A 13,895-nucleotide genomic window follows, 5' to 3' on the forward strand; every position below is an offset into this window, starting at 1 on the left:
AATGTGGCAAAAGAGAAGCTAAATGTGGCAAAGGCTAGCTATAAACTGAAAGTAGCAGAATGGTGGCTGAAAAATTAAAAGTAGCTTAAGAAGATAAAACGTTCTGAAGCAAGTTTCAGAGAAAATGTTTAGGAGGAATTGAAATCTCTGAGGAAAATATTTGTAAACCATGAAATATTTAGACAACTATAAAGTATACAAAAATCTGAAGTCATAGTATTCACATAGTAGCTTGGCAGCAGAAATAACATCATGTTTCTGTATCTCCTTCCTCTTGTAGGCATCTGCCCAGTGAACAGGAACTCCATCGACTACCTGCTGTCGTGTAACGGAACAGGAAATGCTGTGGTCATTGTTGTCGGAGGAGCAGCGGAGTCTCTGCACTGTGCCCCCGGCATGAATTCTGTCACCTTGAAGAACCGGAAAGGCTTCGTTCGCCTGGCCCTGCAGAAAGGGTGAGAATGCACCACAATGTGACCGAGTCCTGACCTAATCTGTGGGCAAAATGTCATTCTTGCCTCTGCGGTGACTCGGTGGAATGAATAAATCTTGGCTTATTCCTCCAAGAAAGGGAAACTAATGCCCAGGGAGGGTGTGGCTAAATCTGTTAATGTGCAGTGTGAAGGGTGCGAGCACCTCGTGGCAGGTCGTGGGCTTTTGGAGAGGTCCGTATGTGCGCTGACCTGCAGCTGCCCTCGGCTTCGGTTATAAACTGCATTGACGAGCTGACTTGGTTTGGATCAGTAGCCCAAACAATGGAGGATTATCAACCACATCACTGGGTGCACCTTGTCTAAAGAAGCTTAGAGCTCGCTGGAGAAAGACATGCCGTCACGAGGACCTTCGTCCAGAGCAACATGAGCTTAAAGCTTTAGGTTCGGCTCATTTTGCACACTTGCTATATCTCAGATGTGTTTAAATGCATATAAATGGGGATGATGTTGAAACCGATTAAATAATTTGGAAAAAGACTTTGAATGAAAAAAGCATAATCTCAAAAGAAGCTAAAAAACAAAACACTGAGAAAAAGAAAACACTAGCTAAAATAGCTAGTCTTGCTAAAAGCCTAAAGTAGGAAAACCTATTTAAAGTAGCAAAAGGCAAAAAACGAGCTAATAGCAGCTTTTTCTAGGCAATGCTGAAAGTAGCAAAAGGCTAGCTAGAAGCTCAAAGTGGTTGACTGGTAGCTAAAAGCTAAAAAAAAGCACAAGAAGAGTAAAAATAGTGAGTATCCTAAAGATTTAAAAGCGGGCAAAGTTTTTATTTGAAGAATCGAGCAGATCGGTTAGGAAAATATGTTTTAAATAAAGTTAAATATACTTTAAAACGGTATAAATTTAGCAAAATATCAAATCGTAGCTCCCGAATGAGCTGAACGTTTTCATATACGAGAGGCTAAAATGGCACCAAGTATTCAGAAGTAGTCGGATTACAAAACCAGCATGGAAAATAAAAGTAAACTGTAAAACTGTTTTTGTGTGAAAACACTCGTCGTTCACACAGAAAGTTGTTTTTAATCTTAGAACATCGTTGATGATGATTTGAGGAGGTAAATGTGTTGATTCTGCGTCGTCTCGTGAAAAGTCTCTTGGTCCAGTTTTAGACCAGATCACTGTGGATTCTGCTCAGTCCAGAGAGTTCCACTTTTCATAATACCCTTGGTCGTTATTGGTCTGTGCAGCACAAAAACACGTCTGATCCCCTGGAGAACGCTGCACGTAGGTGCTGCTGTTTTTCTGTGACCCAACTTGAACTTTGTGGGCCGGACGCAACAAACCAAAGCTCCTCCTGAGTATTCGACTGCCACCCAAACGTGGGACGTGCAGACTGGTTCAAACGCTCTGCCATGGACCACGCTGAGGCGTGTTATAGTGCGATCCAGGTTTTCAAAGCCAGGAGAGTCTCGGACATGACGGCACGCATCAGTAAAAACACGATGAACAACGGAGGTTACGTAAACGGAGACCACGCCAGCTCAAAGAACAGAAGTACTTCAGTTTTTTCTGTGTTCTTCTTATGAATTTGGACACGTCCTCCCCGTGTTCTCCTCAGGTCCGACCTGGTTCCTGTGTATTCGTTTGGGGAGAACGACGTCTACAAGCAGGTGATCTTTGAGGAGGGGACCTGCTGGAGGACTCTGCAGAAGAGGCTGCAGAAGATCTTGGGCTTTGCTCCGTGTCTTTTCTACGGCAGCTCCTTCTGCATCCTGCCTTTCTCCAACCCCATCACCACCATAGGTGAGCTGGACTAACAGTTTGATTATTGGTTTTGATTGATTTTAGGGACATTTGGCAACAACTTGGTAAGATGATAGCTGAGAATGTTTCCTATCAAATGCTGTATCCAAATCAAAAATCCAAGATGGCCACCAACTCTACTTTTAAACGCCTTTAGCTCAGGCGTTTTTACACATCCAGAGCTGAAATTTGGTGAGGTTATAGCCGAGAATGTTCCCTGTCGCATACTGAATCCAAATCAAAAATCCAAGATGGCCGCCTTAGCTAAAGGAAAGAAATACGATAACTCTGCCATTTTTAGAGCGATTCAGTTGAACTTTGCTGTAGTGGCAGCGGAGAGCGAACAAACCCACGGGACTGTCACATCAACAAAACTGTTGGTCCGGTGAGCTGGACCAGCAGTTTGTGTGATTCCAGCTCAGACCAGTGGATGCTTTAATGTCAGTTTATGTACAACTATTGCACTTTATCAAACATTTCCATAAAGCTCACGTCTGCCTTTCATGGCAAAGTTTCATATCGATCGATGGTGAGAGAGAACTGGAGCTTTTGTGATTGCTCACGACCTGTTAGCCCTTGAAGTATGGGTTAAAGATGACTCTCTCCTACTACCACACAGACATGCTTCATCTTTGGAGGCAGGTGATGGTTAAACGCAGCTAAAAGCTACATTCTTGCTGCTGATGCCAGCAGAGATGAACGCTGCACCAAAGTGTTAGCTGTGAAAAATAATTTTAGAATCAAAACTGGATGGGAGATGAATTGGATCATCTTTTTATACCATCTGATAACGTATACAAGTAGATTATTTTAATGATTCTGTAAATTTTTGGTTTTGATTCTGTAAATCATATTTTTTTTTCACCAGATAGTTTGACATTTGTTCTGCATCTAAGTCAAAGCCTGTAGTTTTTTAAATATGTATATTTTCTGTGCAATACCTACTAAAGAAGTTAAACAGCAGAAAGTCAGTATTTTTTTATAGTATTTTTTTCATAATTATTTGTGTTTTATTTTAGTCGGGGAGCCAATAACGGTGCCAAAAATTGAGAACCCGACTGAGGCGATGGTGGACCTGTACCATGGGATGTACCTCCGGTCCCTGCTGAGCCTTTTTGACAAGTACAAGACCCGCTTTGGTCTGAAAGAGAGTGACGTCCTGCACGTCCAGTGAGAGGACGAGCAGCTCCTGAAACCCCGAACTGTCCCGGTGGCTGGTTTGTCTCTGGACTGTGAAGCTGTTCACCTGCAGACTGTAGCTAAAGATCCTCTGCTTCCATTCAACACAAACAAAGCTCCCGCTCAGGACGTCTCCACAACAGTCCCGTCACTGCTGGACTCGCCTGGACAAAGTGACACCACCTCTTCTGTTGAAATCTGTACCTTTACTTCCATAAAGAGACATAATATTTGAGCTGGGGTTAAACTCCACTTTATGAAGCTACGTACAGAGCTTTTGAGCAACACTGCCTTTTACCTGTGCAGTCATGCTGTATGTTGGTCTGTGATCTCTGTATGACCCTACAAGCCAAGTGCACGAACAATGCAAGTGGAAGGCACCACTGAACATCAGCCCAAACGTTGATTGAGCCAAAGACGTACCGTATGTGCATTGATTTCTACTGGATGTGCATCCCATGTGAAAGTTTTTTGCTGCCTGTGATTGTAAGAAGCCATAAAGTATTAATTGTGTTTTGCAGAAACGATGAAGCCTGTTTCAGCTTCGGTCCCACTGTGAATTTTTTCTTACGCACTTTTTGTATTCCAGTCTGGAGACTGCGTCTTAAGAAAAGTGCCTTTTTGATAACGTGCTCTGAACAAAAGTCATTGTACTGCTTGGCTTAGTTTTTCCTTTTCTGGCATCTGTGCAATGACGACCTGAACTTTCTTGTACCTTGAGGCCTTTTTGAAGTATTTTGAGCAGCAGGTTGTAAAGCTGAAGTGGTTTTGAGCCTGATTTTTGATTCCAGGCGATGCTCTGTAATCATCCCTTGTGTGAGATCGATGAAAACGAATGGGTTACTCTTGGCAAGTTATTTGTAATAAGTTATTCAGTATAAGCAGGTGTTTCTGGTCTTTTCCCGTTATAAAGGCACAGAGTCTTTGTCTGGTAACCATCAGACTGGGTAAGCTTTTGTCAAACTGGAAAGTGCAATGAAGAAAAGTTTTTTTCTGGTCTCGACACTGACTTTTAAAGAGCAGTTTAATCCTCGTGCAATAAATGGACCAATCAACACCTTACAATGAAAGCTATCATGTCTTGTATTTAAATTAAATTTTTGTAAGTTTTCAGGACATTTGTGCAAATTGTCTCTTTTTCCTTCTTCCATTCTTTGAATTTACAGCACGGCTCACTGGCGTTCATAAAACACGCGGTTGGTACACGCGGTACTAAAACGCCTCCAACTACACAACTACATTTAAATACTCGGGATGTTCCAACAACGGCTAAAGTCCCTGAACAACAATTACTGCAGCTTTTTAAATTTCAGTTTTGTTAAGAATAAAACTGAAGTTATCTTGGTTCTTGAAAAGAAAAAATTCTGTCCAAATCATAAAATTACAAGATCCAATTCAGTCCAAAACAGTTTCACATTCAGATCCAAGTGCAGCGCGTCCATTGATTCATCTATTTTTTTTTACTCATTATTTCCTTTCCTCATCCCGGGATGTTTGTGTTCATCTCCAGCAGTCATTGATTGACAGGTGGGGGCTCCCTGGACATGTCTCCAGTCCATCACAGGGACATGGAGCCAAATGAGGCACAACCACTCATTCACACCTAGAGACGATTTAAAATTACCAGCGAACCTAACGCGCATGTTTTTGGTCTGTAGGAGGAAACCGGAGTATCACACAGGGAGAACATGTATATTCCACACTGAAAGGCCAGGAGTCGATCCTGCAACCTTGTTGTGAGGTGACGGTGCTAACCACTGCTTCACCGTGCTGCCCTAAAAATGTAGTCTGGTTGTACTCAGCTGTGTCTGAAACAACAGTGAGATTTAATATCTTACAAAATGCCAATTAAGCATACTATCCAAGTAGACCAGCAGGTTTAATTGAATCCTTCATAGTCGAGCACAAGGCAGCGGGCGACGGTGGAGAGGAATGACTCCTTTTTAACAGGCCTGCAAACCCAGGCTCATCTTCTCAAATCACATTTATTTATATTGCATATTTAAAAACTGTTCTCGGCCAAAGTGCTGCACATAATATACAAGAGGACAATAGAAAAATGAGATCACAAAATCAAACAAAAGATGCAAGATGGCCTCAGATTGGTAAACGGCGTTTTGCCAGGCTCCTGTCAACTCTGCTGAATAAACTGCCTTTTCTAATTACATCCTCGCTGCCACCGCGCTGGATTCTGCCTCTGAGGTTTGTGTCGTCGCATCATTCACTCGACGGAGCTGTAATATGACCTCTAACCTAAGATTTAAAGCTGCTGTGGGGTCTCTGCCCATGTGACCCGTTGTCTCAGCTACAGCCTCGGGCCACCGTGTTTCTGAGGCGGCGAGTGCAGCAGGTGGAGCTGGCGCGTCGGCCCCACCAGGCTCTGGAGGGACAGTCGAGTCGACTGAGGTCAGACATTCTGGCTTCAATCAAATCTGAAGTCACAGCAATAATTAGGATGAAGATGAAGGCGGCTCTGATGTCTTTAATTTTGTTAGAAGTGAGTTGCAGGCGGTGAGAGCAGAGGTTGCTGGTGCCACCGCGGGCCTCCGAGCAGAGTTTGACCAAGTCAAGCTAAGTGTAACAGAGGCTGAAAACGGCTGTCTTTATGCTCCGATGAGGTGGAGGCTCTGTGTGGGATGGTGGTGGATGGGCTGAGAAGAGGGCTTGAATCGGTGGAGGGGAATATGAAATGTAACAATATTAGGATTATTGGAGTTCCTGAGTTGCCGGGTGCGTGCACCCCTACAGTGACAGCCAAAATGCAAATGGAGGTGCGGAAGCTGGACAAGTCACTGCTGATCGATCACGTACACCGGGCAGGAGAGGCGCCGGATGATAAATCGAGAGTTATCGTGGCCAGGCTGAGTTATTATCAAGATTGTGTGGAGATATTACAACGAGCACGCAGCAGAGGCCTGATCCGCTTCAAAGAATCATCCATCTTCCTCGCAGCTGTTACACACTCAGCGTGGCAAAGGCACGAGCAGTGTTCACCGAGGTGAGGCGACTCCTGCGGAACCGTCCTGGTGTCCGGTATGGACTTCGTTTTCCTGCACGGCTTCACATCACGCATGGAGGGACGGACAAGGTGGCTGTCGGCTCCGATGAAGCTATATGGAATACATCAAGAGGAATGTAAATCCAGCAACATTCCAGGATCAAAATACACCACAGGACCGGCCTCCCTCAACCAGCAGTTTTTCTTAAGCTTGTCTTTGACTCCATATTTGGCTGTTAGATCCTTTAATGGCGACAAGATTTTATTTGTATTGGAGGGTGAGTGTACAGTGTTAACGCTCTGAACTGATTACCATAAGTTCTGGTACATAGTACGCACCACAATATGGGAGCGTTATTTATTTATTTTATTTTTGGGTACACATTTGATATTTGTGGTAATATTTGCATATTTTGTTGTTTCTACCCTGGTCCTTGAGGAACACCATCCTGCATGTTTTAGTTGTTTCCCTGCTCCAACACACCTGATTCAGTGAGTTAATTACTTCCTCATGTTCTGCAGAAGCCTATTAATTACCCATTAATTAAAATCACATGTGTTGGAGCAGAGAAACAACTAAAGCATTCAGGATGGTGTTCCTCAAGGACCAAGGTTGGGAACCCCTGCTCTAAGGTAAGCGCAGATGTCTAGATGTGTAGATGTGGAGGTTTTTGGCCAGGGACACTGCCTTCAGGTCTGGCAACTCACAGGAGCTGAGAAGGACAAGGAAAGAGCTGGTTGCTAGGGCCAAAGCCATGTATGCACAGAGGATCCAGGGTCTATTCACGTCACAGGACCCACGGAGCATGTGGAGGGGCATTAAATGCATAACAGATTGTAAAGGCAGAGGTGCACAATGCCCAAGGGACTCATCTCTGCCTGATGCCCTCAATAAAGTTCTATGCATGATTTGAAGACCTGAACAGACCACCCAGCACCAGACTCGCCTCACCACTGGACGAAGAGCTTCTCAGTGTGACCTCAGCAGAAGTAAGGAGAACTTTCAGGAGGATTAATCCTCACAAAGCAACTGGCCCAGACAACATCCCCGGGAATGTGCTGAAAGAATGTGCTGATCAGCTCTGTGAGGTGCTGGCTGACATCTCCTCACTTACTCTGGCAACAGTTCCCACCTGCCTGAAGACTGCCACCATCATCCCAGTCCCAAAGAGCTCTACAGCGACTGGTCTGAATGACTATCGGCCAGTGGCCCTCACCCTGATAGTCGCTAAATGCTTTGAAAAACTGGTCATGACTCACATCAAAACAACCATCAACATTAACGAGGACCCTCATCAGTATGCATACCGTGAGAACCGATCAACAGAGGACACAATCTCCTCTGTGGTCCACACTGCTCTCACCCACCTGGAGCAGAAAAACTCTTACGTCCGTATGCTCTTTGTGGACTTCACATCCGCCTTCAACACCATGATCCCCCAAACCCTGATGGACAAACTATCCACACTAGGACTAAGCCCCTCCATCTGCAACTGGGTACTAGATTCTTAACAAACAGACCACAGTTAGTGAGGATCCACAACCTCTCCTCCTCCACCATAACCCTCAGCACTGGCTCTCCTCAGGGATGTGTGTTGAGCCCCCTCCTGTTTACTCTGCTCACGTATGATTGTGCAGCTACCCATCCAGGCTGTCATATTGTAAAGTTTGCAGATGATACTGTGGTGGTGGGATGCATCACAAACAATGATGAGTCCAGCTACAGGCAGGAGGTGGAACACCTGGAGAGCTGGTGCAGAAAGAATAACCTTCACATCAATGTGAAGAAGACAAAGGAGATGATTGTGGACTTCAGAAGGAACAAAAACATCTACACCCCCCTGAACATAAGAGGATCTGCAGTGGAAGTGGTCTCCAGCTACAAGTACTTGGGTGTACACATGAACAACAACCTCAGCTGGAGCAACAACACCACCAGCCTGATCAAGAAAGCTCATCAGAGACTCTACTTCCTCAGACGGCTGAGGCGAGCTGGTCTGGAAGCTCAGTCCTCACCTCCTTCTACAGGTGTGCAGTGGAGAGCATCCTGTGCTCCAGCATCAACGTGTGGCATGGAGGCTGCACAGCTGCAGAAAGAAAAGCTTTGCAGAGAGTGGTGAAGGCTGCACAGAAATCTGTTGGAGTCAGTCTCCCCACAATTTTACTGGAAGTGTGAAATAGTGAATGAAGTCAAGTCACTGCCACAGAATGTGTGGGAGGAACATCGATAATGGACTTTGAATGCAGAAAAGCCAACGCTTGTGCACAAGACAACCGTAAAGACATGTATGTACATAAAGAATAGATATCAAAACTTTTGTTTTGACACTCACTTAATTCTTACTTTTCATTGTGTAACTTCACAAAAATTGAGATAACATGAAGGAAAAACGTAAAGGACCTAAATTTTAACCCACTTAAAACTTTAATTGGCTCAGTTCTATATATGTTTTAAAATGATTAGATACAGTCGGTGGGGTGGCAAGATATCCAGCCCTTTCACATTCTCTCTGTTTTGTTGCCTAAAAACTTGGAAATGAAATAGATATTGGATGATAAACAAAATAATTTAACAAAAATTAAATTCAATATTTTCTATAGCACTTTTTGCAACAGTTACAGCTGCAAGTTTCTTCATTTACGCCTCCATGAGTTTGGTCCATTAAGTTATTGAAATTTTTGTGCATTCGTTGTGACCAAACTGTTGCAGCTCCTTCTCTTTTTGTCCAAAATGCTTTAAATCACAGCAGGGATTCTCAGTTAGACTGAGGTCTGGGCTTTGACTGGACACTTACAGGGTATTTAACTGTTTGTTTATTTATTTTCTGTCTGAAACCAGTCGAGTGTTGCTTCACTGGTGTGTTTAGGGTCAATGTCCTACTGGAGGGTGAACCTCTGGCCCTGTCTCAAATCTCTGGAAGACTCAAAGTTTCCCTCAAACATTTCTATATATGTTGCTCTACTTGTTTTTGTTCCCCTTTAACTCTGACAAATTTTCCAGTCATGTTGATAAAGAAAATCCCACACCATCATGCTGCCACCACCACGTTTCACTGTGGAGAAGGTGTTCTCCGCACAATGATAGATGTTAAGTTTGCAACAGACATGGCATTCTTGATGGACTAAAAGTCTGAGTTGTGTCCATGTGTTTGGGGAAGAGAATAAAAACATTTTACTTTCTCAAGCGGTGTCTTTTTCCCATCACACTTCCAAAAATCCCAGCTTCCTGCAGCTTTCAAAGGTCTTATGGGCAGATGTTTAGAATCTGGAATATTCTTTGGAACTCCTTATCTGTACATCCCCACAACTTTGTCTCTGAACTATGTGGAGGGTTCCTTGGTCTTCTTGATGTCCCTGACTGATATTGATTCTGGGGAAGCCAGAACAAGTGTATTTACTCTGAGATCATTTACCTGCCAACAGGTGGATCTTATTTAATTTCTGCAGGTAAGAAGATGAATAAATATGCACTCTGAAGGATTTTGTGTAGATATATTATTTATCGAAATAAATCTCCCTTTAAATTCTAGCTTATGAGAGGACTACATAGAAAGAATGCAAGGTGGTGGTGTACATTTGCAACCCACTGTAAAATATTGTATGATTTTAATCCTGTAAGAAAATGTATAGCTTGTTGAGTTGAATCACAACTCGGCAAAGGTAAATATTGTAAAAGTCCCGAATGTTTGATGACAGCTCGTGTTATTTTATATCGACACTGAGTTGGATCTTTGAAGCACGGCAACAAGTAATGGGCCCAATAACATAAAAGAAGTGAAGTACAAATGTTCAAACTGATGTTCAGTGGTTCCTTTCTGCCACAGAAAACTGGTTTGTATTGATATGGACCACAACAGATCAATACATCTAAAAGAAGGAGGGGGTCTTCTGGCAAATATTTCAAATTCACAGAAAGCACAAATCAATCAGAAATACAAAGTCCTTTGATTGTGCGTTCATGACTGCAGATGGCTACAGTCGCCCCCTGGTGGTTATTTGGGGATACTGCACGCAAGTTAAAGCTTTTTTTATTTACAGTATTTATTCGTCTTTACTATTTTATGATTTTCTGCAAACCGTTGATAAACGTTGCACAAAAAAAATAATAATTGAGAAATATGATAGAAGGGTCTATAACAAGTAATCTACTTATTTATATATATTTTTTAAAAATGACAAAAGTTTCAATTAAAAAGCCTTTCCCCACCAACAATAAAGGGTTTGGAATATTCTTAGAGTATCATGTATTATATTGATTTATCATCTATATTTCTCAGTCAACAGTCTTTGTAAGTGGACAAAGCTTGAGAATGTGATAGTCGTAGTAGAATAGTGCGAAAAATGTGCTAAAAAATTTCTATGTAATTGAACTTAGTCTGTTAATAGGAAGTATGATTTCATTCATTTTGTGCACTTTAAAAAACAAACAAACAAAAAAGCTCTAATAAAAAAATAAAATGAATTGATCTTCCTGCGCCTTAACGTCACCTGCATGTCACGCTGTTCTGTGCAACTTCTCAGAGATTTGACAGATTTGAACGGAAGTTGGCTCCTTCCTGGAAGATGAACAGACACCGCAACCAATGAGAGCACGACTTGTCTGAACTAAGCCCCGCCTCTTTTGACAGACGTTGATTTGAGCCAATCACAAGCCTCGGTGACGTAGCACCTAGCTAGGGAAGGATTTCCGAACTAACCGTAGTCTGTACTTTGTTTACGTCCCTTCGGTTAGCTGACAGCTGTTGTAGCCTCGCAACAGTCGTGCTTACACGTCCTTAATGGTCGCGCTTGGCCTTTTGAACTTTTAGCTGAGCCACACCTGGAGGATGGGACGTTTTGTTGAATGAAGCGGGGACTCGCTTGAAGCCGACAGGAGGATGAGCTCCATCAGCGGTCGGGTCCTTGCCATCCCTGCCGCCTCTGTCACAAACTCTGGAGCTTCAACCTCTCGAGCCTTGCACGTAGAGCTCACCTCCCAGCAGGTAAATGCAAACTTCTGCATTAATTCAGGTACGGAGTGAGCAGAACTTGGAGCGGCGTTGCTGCGCTGTGGAGCAGCCCCACGGCGGGAGCTCCTGGTGCCGCCAGGCGGGCCTGTCAGAGCCGCTAGCCACAGCTAGCATGCTGCGGCTACTTTACAGGAACCAACCGCGGCCGCTCGGACACGTTTTACATGTTTTACATGTTTACATGTTTTACATGTTTCCCTTAACCACTTCTGATCGCGTTTTATTCTTAACACGGGGTCATCAACCGTCCTGTCGGGTAACTGTGTAACTGTGTTTAGAAGCTGCTCGGTTTAAACTACATGTGTGACGGCTCAGACATAACGGTCACTCCAGACTTTTTATTAGCATTTTAATTATCTGGCATTTTGGGGTACTTTAATTTGCATAAACATCAGAGGCGATGAGAAAACTATTCATTCATGCAGTCATTGACTGAATAGCGACAGCAAAGTCTCATTGTGTTTCAGTGTCGTCATTTAACTGCCCTTTCAAAGAGACTCATTGTGTACATCTACTTTAAACAGCTTATACTAGACCAAATGGATCGTTTGAAAGCTTTTACTCTAGTAGTTAGTCGGTTCTCTGAAGTACGGGTACGCGCTCGATGTAAATAAACACTGAATTCACTGAGAATCAAGTAGAAGCTCGAGTGACATGAATGGTCTACATTAGGCAGTAGTTTGTGTAGGTAATCAAAAATGTCGGACTCGTACAATCTTACAAATTTGAACAAGTTTAGATGTAAATAAAAGAGACAAGTGAATGATTAAGACGGCTGTCAAAGATAAACATCAGAGCTTGAGACGGCGGGACACCATAAAGACAGAGCTTTTGGACAAACTAGACCACAACGTTACAGTTTCACCTCGACCCGTCTTTATCGGCATACGTCATGTATTTGTGTGCAAACGCCCAGACATCAAACATTTTGGATTTCTCTTTGGCTCTTCTGTGGACGTTGTTGTTGTTGATCAACTTTATTTAATCATTTGGGCTCTTCAGTATGGTAGTGGGAAGACGGTCACACATTTTGCATACACATTTTTAATTTAAGGACACATTAACCGTTCATAGTAGATTTAAAAAACATATTTTTACTATTCCAACCATCCATTATCTTTACCCGCTTCGTCCTTTTTGGGTCATGGGGGTCATGTGTGCGAGAGGCGGTGACACCTGGACAGGTCTCCAGTCCATCACAGAGACACAGATGAGACAAACGAGACAAACAGCCATTCACGCTCTCACCTAGAGACAATTTAGAGTCACCGATCAGTCTAACATGCATGTTTTTGATCTGTGGGAGGAAACTCACGCAGCATGGAGAGAACGTGCAAACTGCACCCTGAAAGGTCCCGGGCTGGGATTGGAACCAGCGACCTTCTTGCTGAGAGGCAGCAGCTCTTCCAACTGATCCACCATGCAGCCGATATAACTGCTGCAAACCAAAGTTTAGGACTTAATTGGGAGCAGTGTGCGGTGACGTTCGGTTGTGAAGACAAAATGAGCAAAAACCTGCGAGAAATAAAAAGAGATGAGTTGAAAATGATTTTCAACGCAGATGAGAAAACCCAGTCCTCTTCAGAGCTCTCCAGTTCAGCCATGCTTCACCGTAGAAACACCGTTCCAGGTTTAAATGGGGCACAGAAAGTTGGATATTACATCACTGAACTGGCATTTTGATAGTTTTTATACAATCAAACCTTTTGGAAACAAACTCGTCTTAGTCCTACAACCTTTCCTGGTCCACATGTGTCCTGAGACTTCAATGAGCAGGTGTTTCTGTTTTCTTTCTCATACTTTACTTGAGGTGTTCTCTCAAATCTCAGATTGGAGAGGGTGCACACCACAGCTGTCAGATTCATTTGTTTTAGCCCAATATTTAACACGACTGCTTGTTTTTGTGGTTTACTTCTCACTCTGTATTTGTCTGTCTCAAGAATTTGGGAGTCAGGAAGTGGCAGCAGGTGTGCGGTTACCATGGCGACCCTCAGAAACATCTGGCAGCAGATTTAACATTTTATTTACTCTTCATTCTCTTCAACCCTCTTTACAGTTCATACATCAAAACGCAAGCATGTTGGTTTTACACCTTTGCTTGAATTTGCACCAGCAGCCTCACTGGCACGCTGCAAAATGTTTTCAGACAATTTGTGGTGTTTAAATATTGATCCAACACTAGTTTCATTATTCGTCCCACTTCCTTCTACTCCAGAAATCAGAACCACCAGCGTCTTTGATAAACAGTGAGAGTGTCCTTTTCTTTATTTCATGATGCTCAAGTCTCTTCAGCATGCAGCAACGTGAACACCGTGTTGAAACAGCCTGAACCTCCTCCTCTCTGGAGCTCTGACACCTCCAGAGAGTCAGCCCAGCCTCCGTCCATCCTCTGTCCGACCACAGGCTCTCCTGCTCGGACTGGCTCCTGCTGAAGTCGGCCTCCTCCTCTCTGGAGCTCTGACACCTCCAGAG

The 13,895-nt window shown here is 43.5% G+C and overlaps 2 protein-coding genes across 2 annotated transcripts in view; both read left to right on the top strand.

The window, feature by feature from the left end:
* The window catches only part of dgat2 (diacylglycerol O-acyltransferase 2), a gene marked incomplete in the record, with an annotated part of 91,035 nt that extends 86,503 nt beyond the window's left edge, over positions 1–4,532 (top strand). The window contains 3 exon segments of the mRNA XM_037688145.1: positions 281–455; positions 2,053–2,237; positions 3,257–4,532. Of these exon segments, the coding sequence (XP_037544073.1) occupies positions 281–455; positions 2,053–2,237; positions 3,257–3,411 (515 nt within the window).
* Positions 4,533–11,291: 6,759 nt separating this feature from the next.
* The window catches only part of uvrag (UV radiation resistance associated gene), a 176,493-nt gene continuing 173,889 nt past the window's right edge, over positions 11,292–13,895 (top strand). Inside the window, exon 1 of the mRNA XM_037688147.1 lies at positions 11,292–11,396. Within this exon, the coding sequence (XP_037544075.1) occupies positions 11,292–11,396 (105 nt within the window). The remainder of the gene's footprint in view (positions 11,397–13,895) is intronic.

Source organism: Nematolebias whitei, chromosome 14, assembly GCF_014905685.2.
Source record: "Nematolebias whitei isolate Nwh7 chromosome 14, NemWhi1, whole genome shotgun sequence".
NCBI classification, from domain to species: domain Eukaryota; kingdom Metazoa; phylum Chordata; class Actinopteri; order Cyprinodontiformes; family Rivulidae; genus Nematolebias; species Nematolebias whitei.